The sequence below is a fragment of the Meleagris gallopavo genome, chromosome 22 (genome assembly GCF_000146605.3).
Source record: "Meleagris gallopavo isolate NT-WF06-2002-E0010 breed Aviagen turkey brand Nicholas breeding stock chromosome 22, Turkey_5.1, whole genome shotgun sequence".
NCBI lineage: Eukaryota > Metazoa > Chordata > Aves > Galliformes > Phasianidae > Meleagris > Meleagris gallopavo.
This window is the reverse complement of record NC_015032.2, coordinates 12,944,555-12,962,432: the sequence shown is the minus strand read 5'-3', so window position 1 is coordinate 12,962,432 and position 17,878 is coordinate 12,944,555. Positions and strand designations below refer to the sequence as shown.

The window sequence follows — 17,878 nt, the reverse complement described above, 5'->3', positions numbered from 1 at the left end:
GCCGTGAGGCTTCGGCCTGGGGCTGCGAGCCCGCTCCGTGCCGGGCCGAACCGCTGCCGGAGCCGAGCGGGGCTGATCGTTGGGCCGGCGGTTCACCAGAACGAATCTTTCACCCCGTAGGTCGGGGTCTGCCCCGCCCCGGGCTGTCGCTGACTGGTGTTACAGCCTTTTTCAGCTCGCTCGACTGATGAAAAATAATAAAGCCTTCTCTCTTTTTGCCTGTTACCACGTTTCTGTGTTTGCTAGGGAGTCCGTGCAGCTGTGCTGAACGTTGAGCCTGGTGCCGCAGCCTGCTCCGCTTTGTGCAGCCATAGGAGGCCCTGGCCTTAGGATACCAGAGGCAGAGATCTGAGCGCCTGGTTCAGCGCTTTCTGCAGCGAATTGAGTTTCTTTGTGCTGTGTGTGAGGTAACCTGGAAGGCTGTATGTGGCCCTCAGGTCGGACTGCTGACTGCTGCCCTCTCCTGCTGCTGGGTTAGGAAGGGACCTGCTCTGCAGCTGGTCACTCTGCTAACGGCACCTCCCCTCGTTTGGCCTGGGCTGTCCTTACCACCTGCTGGGGGCTCGCTGGGAATTGGCTCTCATGTTTTCAGAAGCTGTGGTGGCCGTGCACTGGTTAACTGAGGGATCCTACCAGGCAGCTTTTCTTTTTTCATTGAATGTTCTTTCATCCTCCTCATTTTTATTCTGCGTGCAGCACAATTTGTTCTATCTGTGATGAAAAGAAGATTGAGTTTGTGAATAGGGAAATTCTGTTTAAAATACTCCATTTGTTTTAGCTTGCAGCTTCTCAGAAGTCTCTTGAATAGTGTGTTATAAGTGGCTCTGCTGATTTCTTCTTACTTTGCAGCCCTGCATTGCTGATTCATATGATGGACCTCACTCTGTAAAAACAGAGTGAATTTGCTTCTGATGGATTTCAGCTTGGCTACTTTCTCCCTGCATAAAGTCTTGAGAATTGCTTAGGTGAGATTTTTTGAATAAAATATGCTGTGAGAGACCAGTAAGAAACTGATCACAGTGATTATGTGAAATTGTGGCAACTGCTTCTTCACAAAAGCTTTTGAACAGTTGTTTTATCAGATACATCACTGATGTGCTGCAAAATCTCTTCTGACATTTAGCATTGTCATCTTGTGGCTGCAGACACACAGTAAAATCTTTTCGAAGAACTTATCAGACCATCTCCTGTTAAGACACTGCCATGAGGTGCTCTTTGTATTCTTAGTCCAATCTTTATTCTCCTATATGGAGAGCTGCTGCTGCTGAGGCACTGATCTGTGCAGGTGCTTCAAGGTGTTGTTTTGTCCCGGACTGACTGAAGAGTTTTTACCTTCTTGAGTTTTTAATTCCTCCTTATTTGGTTATCTGCTCTGTGGTGCTGCTGTTGAATGAAATAGTCTTGAAGCTGTGTTTTATTCGCTAAGTCTGTTATTTTCTGAGTTTGTACGCAGCAGAAAACTTTGTTGAGTAGTGTTGAAAGTAGTGCAATAGGACTTGGTTGGATTCTGCTCTCCTGGTGAGATATCAGAGGAGCTGTGGCTATTGTGTGCTGTCCGTGGGAGCTGCAAGTGAGCCCCCGTGGTATTTCATCAGATGAAACATGAGATTTAATTTGTGTGAAGAATTTCCCATAACATCAGTGTCTTTAATATGTCCTCAAATGATCATGTTCTTCACAAGGGAGGAGCCAAACTTTGTAAAGAGCTGTAAGAGCTTCTGCCTGCTGCAATCTGGGGGCAGTTCTGCTTTGGCGTGTGAAATGCTCTATTTCCTCATGTTCTGGAACAGCCTTTCTTTAAAGTTAAACTCCTGATGTGGATGCTTTCAGTTGCAACTCACAATGAAAGCTGAAGTGTATGCAGAAGACTGTATGGTAAGAGGCTGACGGGAGAGATGGCAATTACATGCTAATTAATTGTGGATGTAATAGTAAAGCATTGCAGGTCCTGTTCTTAACGGTCTTTGAGCTTCATCTCTTTACTGTTTATTTGCAGTGCTTTGAATGCTGGATGGTTGACATGGTTTCTAGCCATTAGCTGGTTCATTTTTGGAAAAAGTAATTAGCTGGTGTTCTTGCAAGCCGATCTGAGCGTTAGAGATGGTGTGTGCTTATGCTGCATGCTTGTGATTTTTTCAGGCTCTGAAGTTTATCACAAGCTTTAGTTGCAGCATGGAGAGCGGTGAGTGGAAATGTGCAAACGGCCTGTCTGTACTTGTAGCTGATAGATAGCAATCTGCACATTTGGAGCTGTCGTGCAAACTGGCATTTTGTCTGGAGAATCTGAACGGTGCTGTGCTACTACTTCTATGATAGTAATTGCCATAATGGGCTTAGAGAATTAGTTGATGAGCTATGCCTGTTCTGGGCTATTGCTGCAAAAGTTAGGAGAGTCTGAATGATTTTTTTTGTGTGTGTATGGCTAAGGGAAAGGAAGCAAGAAAGATTGGCTCCCAGTTTTATTAGGCTCATCTTTGAGACAAAATGATCCGATAAGTGCAGAGTTTTTATGACCGATGCTACAGAATTCATTGCTTTGGTGGGCCCTCTTGTTTTGCCTTGTTTTGTTACGGCATACTTGGATGTTAGAGATGTTGTATTTTTAGGATCTTCTGATGTGCATTATGGCACACTTGGGAGATCTTTTCTGCCCTTGGAAGTAGCAGGTATTGAGCTTCCTCTTGTGAAGGGACTGAGGATAAATGGACGTAGCATAGGTCGCTATGATACTAACCCCAACAGAACTGTGTTCCCTTAATTCTTAATTTAGTTTGGACAAAATTTGCCTCTGAATGAGTGTAAAAGAAAAGAGTAGAGTCCAGTTTACTGGTTCCAGTGGGTTTGAAAATAGCAACAGCAGCTTTGTATGAGTTTAGGGTTATAAGCTCTTTGAAAACATATGTGCTGCATGTTGTATCTCTTAGCAAAGAGTAAATTGCCTGAATAAATCCCTCCTTGGAGTGAGAGACTGGAACAAGGATAATCAAAGTTTGAGAAGAAGCAGGAATATTACTATGTGCTTGTGGTGTTTGGAGACAGTGTTTGCAGAAGGCAGCATAAACTCAGTGCTTTCTGTTTGTAAGTGAGCCTAGCTAGCTCTGTGGGCTGCACAGGCTTCTTTGCAATACTAATCTAATTGAGCTCTCGGCTAATACTAATGTAATTAAGCAGTCTTCCTTTGTGTGACCTCCCCTTGTTCAAGTTGGAGTTTTTTTTTACCTGTTGTGCATTCTCAGAGGACAGACTTGTTAAGAGAGAGGTAATTTATTGATTCAGAGTGGATTTTGAAGAGGGATGAAGCTTGATTGTCTTTCCTCTAGGATTAAGAAGTCAAGTATCAGGTGTTGTATGAAATTGCGTATTAGAGTCAACCAGTTGCACAAACAATAGAAATCATTATATAAATGTTTTCCTCTCAGTGTCCTCAATGCATGTTTAGCCTGATTGGTGCCCTGAGTCTGTTGCTTTTCCAAGGGCAGCTCTTTGGGGATTTTATTCTAAACTAATCCAGTGCTGCTTATCTGAAAGGCTGGAGACATCACTTTGAGAAACTGGCAAAGCTGAACCTGTCTTGAGTGGGTTATGGGTAATTTGACTTGAATCCCACTTTTCTGCATGGCATCTGCTTGGTCTCAGTCATTTTCTGGGTTCAGAGAAGATGTCAGAAGGTTGTCCCAGGAGGTCTCAGCTCTTTTCTAGGCTTGGAGCCAGAGAAATAAAAGCTGCGTTTTGTGCATCATCTTAAAATTCTGAGTCAGGAAGTTGAGTAAACCAGAGTGAGAAGATGCTTGCAGGCTTGTATGTGTGCAGAAGCAGAGAAATTAGTGTGCCTGAGATGTTATGTGTCTGTGAGGTTTTACCAGTCCTTGCTAGGGAAGGAGGAGACACGTAAGCTTTATTTGTTGAGATCATTTGTGGTTCTCTAGGCCAACATCTTATACAGGCCAGGCACGCACATCTTTTATGGTAGACTCAGCAGATTTCATGCCATACTGTGTCCAAGGGCAATCCAGTCATGTAGACCAACTTCCTGTGCAATGTACCTCTGCAGCTGCTCAGTCTTTGCTGATCCATGGAAAGGTCCTTCATCTATTCTTCCTCTTATAGTCATTCTCTTTGCATCAGGAAAGCTCCTAAGGTGGCTGGTTTCCCTTCAGGTCTTAGCCTGTCTTAGCATTTCTTTCCCAGTTGATCAGGGAAGTTGGACAAGTTTGTTAAGCATGAAACACTTCCCTGCTCTGCATCATCTCACCTCTGTTCTTTCTCTCTGGGAAAGCTGAATTGGGTTGCCCCAGCAGGAGGTGCCGTGTGAGCTGGGGATTTGTAATTTATCTACTTAGCTCTTTCTGGATTTTCTGGAAATTGAGTGTAAAGAAGAGTCTTTAAGGGCAGGACTGGCATATCAGATCTCATATCTGGAAGCATGAAGCTGTTGTATCTGAGAGCTGCTGGCGGGAGAGTGTCAGTCTTCAATGTGACTTTCTCCCCATGTCTCTATGGGAGAAAGTAGGGCAAGTCTCTCCACATGAGAGGGGGTTGAAAAGGAACTGAACAAGTACATTTCTTTACAGCCTCTTACTGCCAGATGAAGCACAAACCACCGTGTCTGACAGCTGTCTGGGACCAAACCCTGAACACAAGCTTATGCTCTAAGGTAGATAAAGGAGTGAAAGGTAGACTTCCAGAACAGATGTTGAGTTGTCTTTTCTTCTGTAATGGGTGTTCATCTTTTGAAATTAGGGTGTTAGAGGAAGGGAGAGGAATAAAGCTAACTGTGGTTACTTTGCAGAGGAGTGTCTTGAATAGACTGAGATATTTGAAATGTGATAACAGCATCTGTAATCACCAGCCCATGGGAGGGAGGCTATCTGGTCAGTATGCCCCTGCTTTCACATTCTGGTAGTAGCCAAATCTAGGGAACTCTTGTTTTACTAGTCCTAAAAACTGACCTTACAGTGTAGAGTGGATGTTAAACGAGAGTGTTAGTCTCCTTTTTGTGTGAGTACTCTAGCAAGCTCTTAGAAATATACCTTAGGGATTAATGTTAGGCATAAAACTTCAGTCTGTTGTTTTAGTATGATGCCTTGGTCCCTGACATACCAAATGTTTTGTCTATGTTGAACATGCCCAGCAGTCTGTAAGGCTGGTCTTCTTTCAAAGCTTGATGTCAAATGAAATGTAACAATTCAAATCATTTTCAGAGAGTTGCTCACTGTTTTTTTTTTCTCCTAACAGGTGTAGGGGCTGCATGCTGTTGTGAAAGCACCTGCAGGAGTCTGGAGCAATGCCACCACCTTCAGACATTGTGAAAGTAGCTGTAGAGTGGCCAGGCGCCAATGCCCAGCTGCTGGAAATAGATCAGGTGAGATCTTGTAACTAAATGGAGTAGAAGGGTATTTCTTCCATGCACTGTAACTTTCATGCTGGAATGTAGAGGTATGGAAGTGCTGAGTCCTGGTCTAAACCACTGATTTTGCATCTGGGGAAAAGACCCACTCAGCCCTGGGAGCAGAGGTGAAGGCAGTTCAGCTGTGTGACTGGGAGGGGTGGAGCCTGGCTGCACCTTTCTTAGACCTCATTTAAGGGCTGACTGCCACTGGGGAAGGATCTCTTTCTAGAGGTCCCTCTTTGGTGAAGCTTCCCCTGTGAACCTGGAATCTTCTGATATGGATGTGCAATCTTCTTCTTTTTTTTTTTATAGCACCTTTTTATTGTGCTGGTCCTTCCATTATCGTACCTTTGTTGTAACGCCCTTCCCATTGTATTGATCTGTCCAACTGCTACAGTAGAAACACAGAAATGGTTTATTTGTGCTTGAGAGTATAATATGGCTACTGAGCTCTCTCTCTCTCTCTATTTTAGAAAAGGCCTCTTGCATCCATCATCAAGGAGGTCTGTGATGGGTAAGTCTAGTTTCTGTTGTGCAGAAACTTTTGTCCCCATGACAGGTGTTGCTGAGGTACTGTGGAAAGTCTTCTGATTGTCAGTGCACAGCCAGCATCATTCATGTTGCCTGTTGCAGTTCTAGCCACAGAATGGGCCTCCGTTTATGTCAGGGAAGAAGAGAAGCTCTAGAAAATAGGCTTTGCATCTTTATTTCACTTCTCAGGATGTGTCAGTGAAAGCCACTCAGCATCTTTAAGGCCTGGCAATCTTCTTGCTGTTCTGGAAGTGCAAACATCTTGACGAATTCCACAGAACTGACTTAGAATAGGCTGAAATCCCTCATGCTGAGGAGAAGTCTTTTACCTTTGGGAGATTTAGTTACCCGTGCTAAGGTTTTGCTTGAACGTTCTTTTCCACCCACCTGTGATCAAGCTGCTGTTCCTAGTTGAGAGGAAGAGGCTCACATATTCTTCCTCTTCCAGGTGGTCACTGCCAAACCCTGAATACTACACATTACGGTATGCCGATGGTCCTCAACTGTACATCACAGAGCAGGTCAGTCTGAGAGACAGCAACGTGTTGATGTCCCAGGCAAGAGTGGAGGATGCCCTGAGCTAGCATCATGGAGCAATACTGTTACTAATCCTTGAGAGACAGTATCTCTGCTATCAAAAGTACTCACTGAGAAGGTGTCATTGCAGTGAAAAGCCTTGCACTTCTCCATTTGCATGCCTGTTGGTGCAAGGTCCCAATGGCTCAATTTCAATAACCTTAGCAGGGTTTATGGTATAGGAACCCCTTTACTTCTGCATGCAAATGTGCACTGTAGACTCAGTTGCATCACTTTTCAGACACTTCTCTGTAGTTTGTTTCTTTTGTCTTTCAGACTCGCTGTGACATCAAGAATGGAACGATTCTGCAGCTGGCAGTCTCCCCAGTAAGTACTCCTTTTTCTCCTAGTGTAATAGGCTCTTCTTTGCCTATTTCTTCCTCTTTCCTCCAGAACTGTAGAGCCCTTAACTTTCTGTGGATAAATCCAAACAGGCATTTTCATTGCATATCCTAGATTTGTATGTTGTAAAGCACCTGACTCTTATTTTCTCAGTTCAAGTGCAGTTGGTATCTATCTGAAAGCGAGAGTACTGATAACATCATGTAGAAAGAAAAACAGTAGATAAACTTGATCCTCTAGGAGTTGTTCCTAGTGAATTCTTGTTATTGTAACCTCAGTAGTCACCTTTTGCAGATTTGCTGTAGCTTCCTTTTAAAAAAAATTCATAAACCATCTTGGGCAACTGTCATGGCATGTAGTTTAAAACGTGTAGAACAGGAAGAAGTTACTTGGGCAGGAGATGCTTGGGAAGATGTAATAGAACCACGTTTGGGAAATCTTAGAGAATGTCATATGGATACATAAAATGAGCATGTACTTGTCTTTGAATTGGAGGGGCTTTTTTGAACATCATATTGCTTTAGTGTTTTTGGTCTAGATTTGTATATCCACTTCCACTCACCTCACCAAGAATAAAAACATTTTCTTTTACACGTTTAGGGTAAATGCTTTTTACTCGCCTGCCTGTCACCAAAAGCAGCCTTTTCTTAGTCCATCTTACAACTGGTGATTGCTGCTACTTACTCTGTCAAATACTTGCATCCCTCTAGCTTTTTCCTGTCTGTGGATATATCAGAGAATGTTGTTGATACTGACGGGACTCAGTCTCCACTCTGTAATGGCATCATCCCTCCTTCCCAGTCTAGGGCAGCTCGCCAGCTAATGGAGAGGATCCAGTCACACAGTATGGAAGTCCGACTCGATGCCATGAAGGAACTGGCTAAACTTTCAGCAGATGTGACCTTTGCCACAGAGTTCATCAACATGGAAGGGATTACAGTGCTGACACGGCTTGTGGAGAGTGGGACCAAGCTTCTGTCCCAGTAAGGTTCCTGTATTCCATAACTCTGGAACAGGGGTATTGATTTAATAAAACAGGGCCTCAAGTAGAGGCAAATTTTGCTTGTTGAAGTGACATTAAGCAGCTAACTTTATAGCAAATGCTAGTATAATAATTGAGACAAAATCTTACTTGTCTGTTGTATTGGTGACTTTTTTTTTTTAGTTACAGTGAGATGTTGGCTTTCACCTTGACTGCCTTCTTGGAGCTCATGGACCATGGTATCGTCTCCTGGGACATGGTCTCAATAACCTTCATTAAACAGGTGAGTTTGGGTAAAGGGGGTGAGTGGATACTGTTTCTTTTTGTGCTTTAACACAGCTTCCAGGACCAGCAAAATGACTCTTAGAAGTTGAATACGAACCGATAGCGCAGTGCGATACGGTTCCATCTCAGCTTTCTGAGTCATATTTCCCTTACTTTGTCTCATTCACCACAAGGTTTGCTGGGTGGGCATCTGTTGTTGACCTGATGGTTCATCTGGTTTTAGATTGCAGGATATGTCAGTCAGCCTATGGTAGATGTCTCCATCCTCCAACGATCCCTAGCCATTCTAGAAAGTATGGTGTTGAACAGTCAGACTCTGTATCAGAAGATAGCAGAAGAGATCACTGTGGGGCAGCTCATTTCTCATCTGCAAGTGTGAGTACCCACCAAACAATGGTGTGATCTGAATCAATTTTGTGAATCTCTGTTAATTTGCAAATAAATACATTTATCTTTAAAACATATAAAGATGCTATCTTTAAAGTACTTCTGATATGATGTCTTACTTGAAATTGAGGATTTCTAATATTTAAATTTACTGTAACTCAGTGAAAACAAGAAAATGATTAGGTTGAGCCAAAATGCTGGGGTTGGAGTAATCCTTCCCCATTAGTTCCATTGGCAGAGATGAAAGTGTTCAGTGGCTTCCACTGACATGGAGAGAAAAAGGACAAAAGGACTTCTCTAGTAAGGTTTCTAGCTGTAGCCATATAACAGACTGCATTACCACTAGGCTATAGTGATGCCTTTCTCTGCTGAAACTGTCGTGCTAAGCTCAGAGGTCTGCTACGCTTCAGCCCACACAACCTTCTTAATAATGGAGCTGTATAGAAATTAGGAAAAATTTATATACTGATCAGTCACTGGAATAGGCTTCCTAGTGAGGTGGTTGATGCCCTGTGCCTGTCAGTGTTCAAGAGGCATTGGGATAATTCCCTCCATAGTATACTTTAACTTTTTATTAACCCTGAACTGATCAGGCAGTTAGACTTGATCTTTGTAGGTCCCTCCCAACTGATTTGTCCTATTTTATTTTACTGGTAATTTGTCAGATTTTGCAGCTCTGCAGGAAAAATTGGATGACATTAAAGTAGATTACCTGAATCCTGCTTGTACACTGAAATGCAAAAGAGCAGGAAATGTTCTTACACACAGGCAAAGGACCTGTTCTCTTCTTCCATTGATCTTCCCATTATTGTTTCTGCAGCTCAAACCAAGAGATTCAGACATATGCCATTGCCCTGATCAATGCCCTCTTCCTGAAGGCACCTGAGGACAAGAGACAGGTTTGTAGTTGCTTAGTTAAACCCAAATAATGCTTACTAAGCTACTTCAGATTTACTGCTCGACTGTTGTGCCTTAGAAATTGCATTGTTTAGCTAAAGCAGGCTTCAGACCTTGCTAAGAACTTAATGCCATTCTGAAACAACTGCTTATGGAGAGAAAATGTTGTCCTATATAATCATTTGTTCTGGAGACACGTATGTGCGTAAAGGATTCTCAGAAATGAATTTGAAAGGCCTTGAGAGACAGAAAATAATCTGCACAGCATTAATTTTCTTAAGAAACTGCACTCTGTATGGGAGACCAGTGGAAGGCAGAGGGAGGTCGTGGGTAGTGTCCTTGATGTTGGATGTGCTTACTTAACACACACACACAAAAAAAGCCAGCAAAAATACATTTCTGAAGTCATATGGGGATATTTCTGATGGCAAATGGGAGAAATGAAGCACCTGCTCTGAGAAACCCTGTGACATCTCAACTACATGCAAAATGTGTGTATGTCTGTATTGTGTAGCTTTGCTGTGTTAAGCCTTTCTTCTCCAGTGCCCTGTTTGTGTTTTTATTTTTCTGGACTCGGAGCTAAATCTTGTCTGCTTCTCTTTGTGCCTTTTTTTGCTTTCTGCCATCAGGACAAGCTGCTTAACCCGCTAGACCTGCCCATCACTGTAAGTAACTCAAGGCTGGGGGCTGGTCATGCGGAACCGTAGGCATGGTAGCTCTTCTCTAGTTATGCCTCCTTGTATCTTAGAGACAGTGCATACAAGATTCAGATAGTGAATGAACCAAGGAAAAAGATGGGGGCACTCTTGGGAACGTACTCAGATTATGAAGGGGAGAAAAGATTCAGTAGCATGAGAAAACTGCATGACTTGGCATGTGCACAAGATATTAATGATGTATCATACAAGTCTTGCTTTGAAAATTGATACTATAAAACTAATCAGATGAAACAAGTTTAAAACTGGAGACAGTTCTTTAGAAATCTGTGTCTCCTTAAGCCTAAATAATTCATTTTTTTTGCTGAACATGTAGCCCCTTCAGAAGGGGAACAATGACCTCACTAAATTTTGCATTATCATCTGAAATTAATTGATACACTTAACATGTGAAAATGAGGAGGAACATATTCCTCTGTAGGCAATTTAGCCTGGATAGTTAGTTTCATGGCAGACAAAATTCTGTGAGATGTATTAGTTTTTTCTTTCCTTGAATACAATACACAAGGCCATGAAGGGCTATGAAGATGATTAAGGGAGTGGAGCATCTATCATATAGAGGCTGAGTGACCTGGTGTTGCTCAGCTTGAAGAGGAGGAGGCTTAGGTGGATGTATAAATATTTATACGTGTATAAATATCTGATGGAAGGGAGTAAAGAAGATGGAGACCAACTCTTGTCAGTAGTGCCTACTGACTGGGCAAGCAACTATGTGCACAGTTTAAAACCCAGGAAATTCTGTCTGAACATAAGTGGAAAAAAACTTATCTGTGAAGAGTGGTCAAATGCCACAAGTTACCCAGAGATTGTGTAGTCCATGGAGATACTAAAAACCTGACTGGTCACTGTTCTGAGCAGCTTCATCTAGCTGATGCTGCTTGAACCAGGTGGATTGGACTAGATGACCTCAAGAGGTCACTTTCTACCTGAATGATTTGGTAATGCTGTGACCCCATCAGGCAGTGAAGTGGGTGTTATTGGACTCTGTGCTGAACACAGATCCTTTGGCAGTGGCCAGGCTGTGTGCGTGCTCATGCTTCTTACTATACTGTTCAGAATCATTTAATTGTCTTTGTCCTTCCCACTGTTTCTGTGCTTCAGTCACCTCTTACTTTCTCCCATGTGCAAACTAATTCCTTTTGAGTAAGAATTCTTTGTATTGCATGCACGAAAAAATTTTAACAGCAGCCCTTATTCTAGTAGAGTAATACCTCTTCTGAGTCACAGTTAAAAATAATGACTCAGAGGGCAGTCTGAAACCACTTCCTACTTCATTTAGTTGCTTCTTAAGATACCCTCCACAAAAGCAGTGGCTTATTTTGGTTGTAACATGAGTGCTGCTTGACTTGGAGCTGCTACAGCTTGGCTATCAGTCAGCATAGCACTCTTGTTTTAGCAGGCTTCTGCTTGGAGCAGAAGTGATAATAGGGACTCAGAATGAGGCTATTACATGTATTTTACCATACTATTTCTACAACCTGTCAACAGGGTTGATATGAGCAGTAGGAACAGTCTTGTTCCTCAATCAATAGTACATTCTGAGTGTATTTGATTAAAACTGCATTTGCTTCCAATTCTCCACATGAATTGCATAGGGCTGTGAAGAGATGTGAGACTGGTAGTCCTTTTGGACCAGGTTGTATATCACCCAATGGATTAATGGATTTTTCTCACTCAAAGATGTTGCTTATATCAGCAAGCTTCTGATAGCATTCCATCTTGACATTAGCACTTGTTTTGTTCTCCTAGCATGTGGAATGAGATTGCCAGTATTTCAGAACGTGAATCTTCACAATTCACAAGGAAAGTGCAGGTTAGGCTTTTGCAGGTGTATGTGCAGTTGGTCCCAGAACTGAAGGCTTACAGCAAGCAGATACTTGTAACTGTTTGTTATCATGGCTTGGTGGTTGAGAAGCTCTCCTCTTCCGGGGAAGGAAGCCAGACAGTAAAGGTAGCAATAGAAAATTCTCCCCTAAACATGACATTTATTTATCTTTTATTTTTGTAAACTGGAGCAGTTCTTCAGATTGTCCTTAAATTGACTTCTAAACATCCTTTTAGGAACTGAAACAAAAGGCAGTGTACATTTTAGAGGGCACATTTTGAGATGGATGAGAACTGAACACTGTGTCCTCTGGTCCTTGTTATCTTGGGTATGAACTTAGGTATAGAAAGATGGAGAATACTTACTGAAGGAGCCTTTTGTAGATCACAGGTTCTCAGGGCAACCCATAGTATGCTCCCTGCAGCCATATCTCCTGATACCCAAGTACTGTTAGATGTTCAGTGTTAAGCTAAATTTTCTTCTATTCTTGATTTACCTTAGTGCCTTCCTCCACATTAATGATGTTTTGTATGGGAGCCATCCATGAATTGTGCCATGGTAAAGATGACCATTGCATCCCAACTTAACTGCTTGCTTTGTGGTGAGACCCCATGCTAAATTGACAGTCTGTGGTGAAAGCACTTTGTCATTTGTCAGTGCTGTCTCCGATTCATAGGCTTCATTCTTTTTCTCCTTTCTGCGTGATGTGGACTTCTTGCTTATGTTTCACTCATTTTTATTTCATCTCTGAATCTCCAACAGGAAATGGCTAATTCATTTGCCCAGAAGCACCTGAGATCTATCATCCTGAATGTGAGTATGTCTGAAATGGCTGAGCGTTTTCTAATGTTTTCTTAATAAAAGTCTCACTTGGGCAGTTTAAAGTCTGCTACCCTCACAGCACTTCAGGAAAGTGAAATTGGATCTACTTGTTCAAAAGGGAGTTATCAGCCTGCTTCTTCCTGCTGTTAGAGAGCATTGTCATTATGCTTCTGATGGAATATGAGGTTAAACAGTTGAACCTTCATATGCAGAGATGTAGATGCAACCTGGTATAATGCCTGCAGCTCATACTTCACTGTCCATTTATATTATATTCATTCCATCCCTTCTCTTTTTTTTTTTTTTGTTCAGCATGTGATCAGAGGAAACCGCCCAATTAAAACAGAAATGGCTCATCAGCTGTATGTGCTGCAGGTCCTGACATTTAATCTTCTGGAGGAGAGAATGATGACCAAGATGGATCCCAATGATCAGGTCACTATTAGAGCTGATAGAAAGTAGAAGGGGCCTTATTCCTGAGATGCTTTACTCTACTGAATTTGCAGTAGACTGTACATAAAGTGAGAATGCTGCTCACACTGTGGTCTTTGAGCTTCTCATATGGTCATGACTGACATGCTGTGTGCTGTGGGGCTTTTACAGGTACAGTTGGTTGCTGGAAGACATGTATTTTCCTGACCATTGTGATGCTAGCTGACAAACTGATTCCTCTGCTTCAGTGGAGGGCATGTCCTTTTTGATACTTTTCTTTGCAGTGTGCATGGAAGCTGGACAGTTATTAAGAATTCTGTTACTAAATTACATACATTACTTAATTAAATACATTGCAGTCTTAAACAAGAAGTACCTTAGCATTATCTGAATCCTTAAAGATTGCTTGTAAGTAAACCTAGGGCAGTTAAAGGATAACACAAATGAACACATTGTAATATCCATTATACAGAAACTTGCCATTTTGAACTGGGTTACCTCATTTTATGTAATGTCAATGACCTTTGGCACCTCCTTGTGTTCACTGTGTGAACTCTGGAGAGAGTTGGGTTTGTGTGTTACGGGAAAACACTGCCCTATTGCTTGCTTGCATGTTACCATTTCCTTCCCTTCCATCCCTCAGGCACAGAGAGACATCATATTTGAGTTGAGAAGAATTGCATTTGATGCAGAGTCTGACAGCAACACCATCCCTGGCGGTGGAACAGAAAAACGCAAAGCCATGTATACCAAGGACTACAAGATGCTGGGATTCACTGTATGCACCTAGAGAGCGGGATGAGGTTGTGGGGGGAGGAGCAGAAACAGCTGTTTGCTTCACCATGCTTCTATATCTGACTTGTAGAAGCTCAGTTAAATTCCTATTTGCAGAACAGATTATTATGAACTCACTGTTTGGATAAGTGCAAGGGCTCATTAGGCACGTCCTCTGAAGATATTTACTTATTCTTGAAGCATTCAGAATTGGCCTCTCTTCTAGAAAGTTTAGATAGCAGGAGTCCTAGGTTACCTGTTGGCTAGATGTGAGGGAGTACTTGATAGGCAGGCTGTTGTAAAATGAATTTGGGAAAGAGTCTCACAACACTTCTTTGGGCTAATTTCTTTGGTTTATTTCTGCATGCTTTGCAGAATCACATCAATCCAGCTATGGATTTTACTCAGACTCCTCCAGGGATGCTGGCATTGGATAACATGCTGTACTTGGCCAAGTTTCATCAGGACACCTATATCAGGGTAAGTGAAGCTGCTGTTCTTTGCAGTAGCAGCACCTCAGCAACACTTCTGGCTATTTCTTCTGCCCTCTTCCTTTAGATCGTTCTGGAGAACAGCAGTCGAGAAGATAAGCATGAGTGTCCCTTTGGACGCAGTGCCATTGAGCTTACCAGGATGCTGTGTGAGATCCTACAAGTTGGAGAACTCCGTAAGTAACATTACCCTGCAGTCTCCTGAGTGGCTGGGCTGATGTTTCCTGGGTTAACATACAGATTGGTGAAGATTCTCAAGCATTTGTACTTTGGTCTCTTTTCTGCCTTGTAAAGATAGGGGTGGCTTGGAATTGCATTGTCAGTTTCCCCATAATACTAGTATTGAATTTAAATAAGAAAATTTGTTGTATGTGTTCTGGTTCTTGTTAAAAAACTGAAGCAAGTGGAAGACTCCAGCTTTTTGAAGTTTCATTAGGATGCTGTATGAAAATCATTCTAGAAACCATCATAAACTTAAAAGTCAAGTAGCTGTGACAGTCTCAAAAATGAAAAACAAAAACATTCTAAAGCAATTAGCAACTATAAGAAATTCTGTTAGAGGAAAATGGGAAACAACTGCAAGCAGTCATCTGGGGAGACTAGTCCAAAAAGGGTACATCCATTGCAGAGGCTTGCATGATGAAGTCTGGGGATAGTTGCCATTCCCAACAGACTGCCTATGGGGAGACAAAGCATTGAACTGTCTTTATCTCTTTGAGTAAGTACTATTGTACACCACTGCCTTTCTGTCACTGTGGTGGATTTTAGTTACTTCTGTTAGCTCTTGTTCTGTATAGTCACGAGATTGTGGTTTCTCTTTATTCCTGAAGCTAATGAAGGCCGGAATGACTATCACCCCATGTTTTTCACTCACGACCGTGCATTTGAGGAGTTGTTTGCCATTTGCATCCAGCTGTTGAACAAGACCTGGAAAGAAATGAGAGCAACAGCAGAAGATTTTAACAAGGTCTGTCAGAGCGAGGAGTTCTTGTAGAATTGTTTGCAGAACAGTTGTGTTCACTCAGCCTTGGTTGTGTGACAAGTACACTTGGATAAAGAATTGGGGGTGGAGAGTATGTCAGGGTTTTGATGTGGACTGTAAAGGAGGATAGTCCAATCTTTATTTGGTATGACCTAAGATCATTCTTTGTTTTGGATCTTCAAAGCCACTAGTACGCTGACACTCCTGGCCACGGCTATGTTTTTTGATGCCACTGAGCTGCCATTAAACAGCAAAAGCGTGACTTACTTCTCACCCTGCCTACTTCAGGTTATGCAGGTTGTAAGGGAACAGATCACACGGGCTCTCCCCTCCAAACCCAACTCTTTGGACCAGTTCAAGAGCAAACTGCGCAGCCTGAGCTATTCTGAGATTCTGCGACTACGCCAGTCTGAGAGAATGAGCCAGGATGACTTCCAGTCACCACCTATTGTGTAAGTGCCTAACAAGAACAACTGCCTGTGCCTGTTGTTGTCACTAGTTCCTGCTTACTCTTCCATGTTTGATTGCCAGGGAGCTAAGAGAGAAAATCCAGCCTGAGATCTTGGAGCTGATAAAGCAACAGCGCCTGAACAGGCTCTGTGAGGGAAGCAGCTTTCGAAAAATTGGAAATCGCAGAAGACAAGGTGAGGTGAAGTGTGTATTGCATTTCTTCCCATGAGCTATAGGCAAAAAATACCTAATGGATTAACTTGTCAGCAGCGTGTTGCCAGAAAGGGAAGCTGGCAACCTGATCTGTCTGTAGCAACTAGTAGTTTGGGATAGAAGAGATGTACATTTCTGAGATTACAGCCATCTCCTCATAAACAGCAAGTAATGCTGAGGAATTGGAGGAGTAGAGGGGATTGGTCAGTGGCTGTGAGACCTCAGGTGAATGATGCTGCTCAGCCTGCTCTACTTTTTCTGAGTTCCAGAAAGATTTTGGTATTGTCGCCTTGCTCTGAACCACAAAGTGCTACACTATGGAGATCTGGAAGATAATGCCCAGGGGGAAGTGACCTTTGAATCACTGCAGGAAAAAAGTAAGTCCCAGTTACCACTCTCGGAACACAGTAATATTCTGTGCGTTGCCATCTAGTGGCTCTAAGGAGTACCATCCCAGAAAAAAAGGATGACTGTGGCTGAAGCTCCTAACGACCATGAGATACGTATTTGACCCTTGCATAAATCCTTTGAGCTCTGTCAGTTGCTTGGCATTTCTTAGAACAGACAACTGTAGGGATGTGCTGCTCGTAATATGTCTTGGAAAACTGCAGTAATGAGTTAGAAAACAGGAAGAATGCTCAGTTGCAAAGACAAAACAAAGTGCTGTCTCTTCCCGATAAGCATTTCCTTTGTGTGAGTTTTACTTTTCCACTGTTAGTTCCAGTTGCAGATATCAAAGCCATTGTCACAGGGAAGGATTGTCCACACATGAAGGAGAAAAGTGCACTGAAACAGAACAAGGTAACTGCTCTGTTTTTTGCCTATAAATAATACCTAAAGCTATGGAGATATGAAGGCCAGAAGCAAACATGAAGAGCAATTGGTCTTTTCAGTTGGCAACTTTTCATTGCCCTGTTTCAAAACAAAAAACAAAACAATATCTGGACTTGTTCCATATGATTGCAGTGTGCTGTCAGCTTTTATGCCACTTATTCTGTAGGCCACTAATGCTGCTATAGGAAGGTGTACTGAGCTGCAGCAAGACTGCTGTTCTTGTGTCAGCATTCTGAAAGCAATGCAATGCTTTGTTTCATCAATGAGTGAGAGATTCTTTTCTATTCAGGAAGTGTTAGAATTGGCCTTCTCGATTCTATATGACCCAGATGAGACCTTAAACTTCATCGCACCTAATAAGTATGAGGTAAGAAGCACAGCAATTAACTATAGAATCATAAAGCAATTCTTGAGTTGAAAGGGACCTACAAGGACCATCCAATCGAACTGCTGGCTCCACACAGGAAAAACAACACAACTCAAACCCTTTGCCTGAGTGTTGTCCAGAGTTGTTGAACTCTAGCAGGTGTCCCTTGCTCCTTCTTTACTGGTTGCTTTTTGTGCCATTAGGCCCCATTAGAAGCTCTTGTCACTTCCTGTAGAGGCCTTAGGCTCACACTTAGCACCTCTGGGTTTCTGACTTAGTTGGAATCTGTGCGCTCCGCTTTGTTGTTTTTCTGTTGGGTTTTGCAGTTGTTTGCCCCCCACGTTACCTGTTTTGGAGCTGTGTAGGGGAATCAGTGATGCCTGGAGTTGTCAACTGTCCTCTTCTCCGCAGTACTGTATCTGGATCGATGGGCTTAACGCTCTCTTGGGGAAGGACATGTCCAGCGAGCTGACAAGGAGCGACCTGGACACGCTGCTGAGCATGGAGATGAAGCTGCGGTTGCTGGACTTGGAGAACATCCAGATCCCCGAGGCGCCGCCGCCCATCCCCAAGGAGCCGAGCA

At 42.7% G+C, this 17,878-nt stretch overlaps 1 protein-coding gene across 1 annotated transcript in view; it reads left to right on the top strand.

The window, feature by feature from the left end:
* Positions 1 to 134: 134 nt before the first annotated feature.
* Positions 135 to 17,878, top strand: part of ELMO2 (engulfment and cell motility 2) — a 23,483-nt gene continuing 5,739 nt past the window's right edge. Inside the window, 24 exon segments of the mRNA XM_019622321.2 lie at positions 135 to 407; positions 850 to 965; positions 4,572 to 4,654; positions 5,236 to 5,362; positions 5,863 to 5,903; positions 6,369 to 6,441; positions 6,773 to 6,823; positions 7,640 to 7,821; positions 8,004 to 8,103; positions 8,329 to 8,480; positions 9,313 to 9,391; positions 10,019 to 10,054; positions 12,693 to 12,743; positions 13,065 to 13,187; positions 13,828 to 13,962; positions 14,334 to 14,438; positions 14,517 to 14,625; positions 15,280 to 15,416; positions 15,720 to 15,883; positions 15,963 to 16,075; positions 16,364 to 16,471; positions 16,813 to 16,895; positions 17,218 to 17,295; positions 17,707 to 17,875. Of these exon segments, the coding sequence (XP_019477866.2) occupies positions 5,285 to 5,362; positions 5,863 to 5,903; positions 6,369 to 6,441; positions 6,773 to 6,823; positions 7,640 to 7,821; positions 8,004 to 8,103; positions 8,329 to 8,480; positions 9,313 to 9,391; positions 10,019 to 10,054; positions 12,693 to 12,743; positions 13,065 to 13,187; positions 13,828 to 13,962; positions 14,334 to 14,438; positions 14,517 to 14,625; positions 15,280 to 15,416; positions 15,720 to 15,883; positions 15,963 to 16,075; positions 16,364 to 16,471; positions 16,813 to 16,895; positions 17,218 to 17,295; positions 17,707 to 17,875 (2,167 nt within the window). The 5' untranslated portion in view covers positions 135 to 407; positions 850 to 965; positions 4,572 to 4,654; positions 5,236 to 5,284.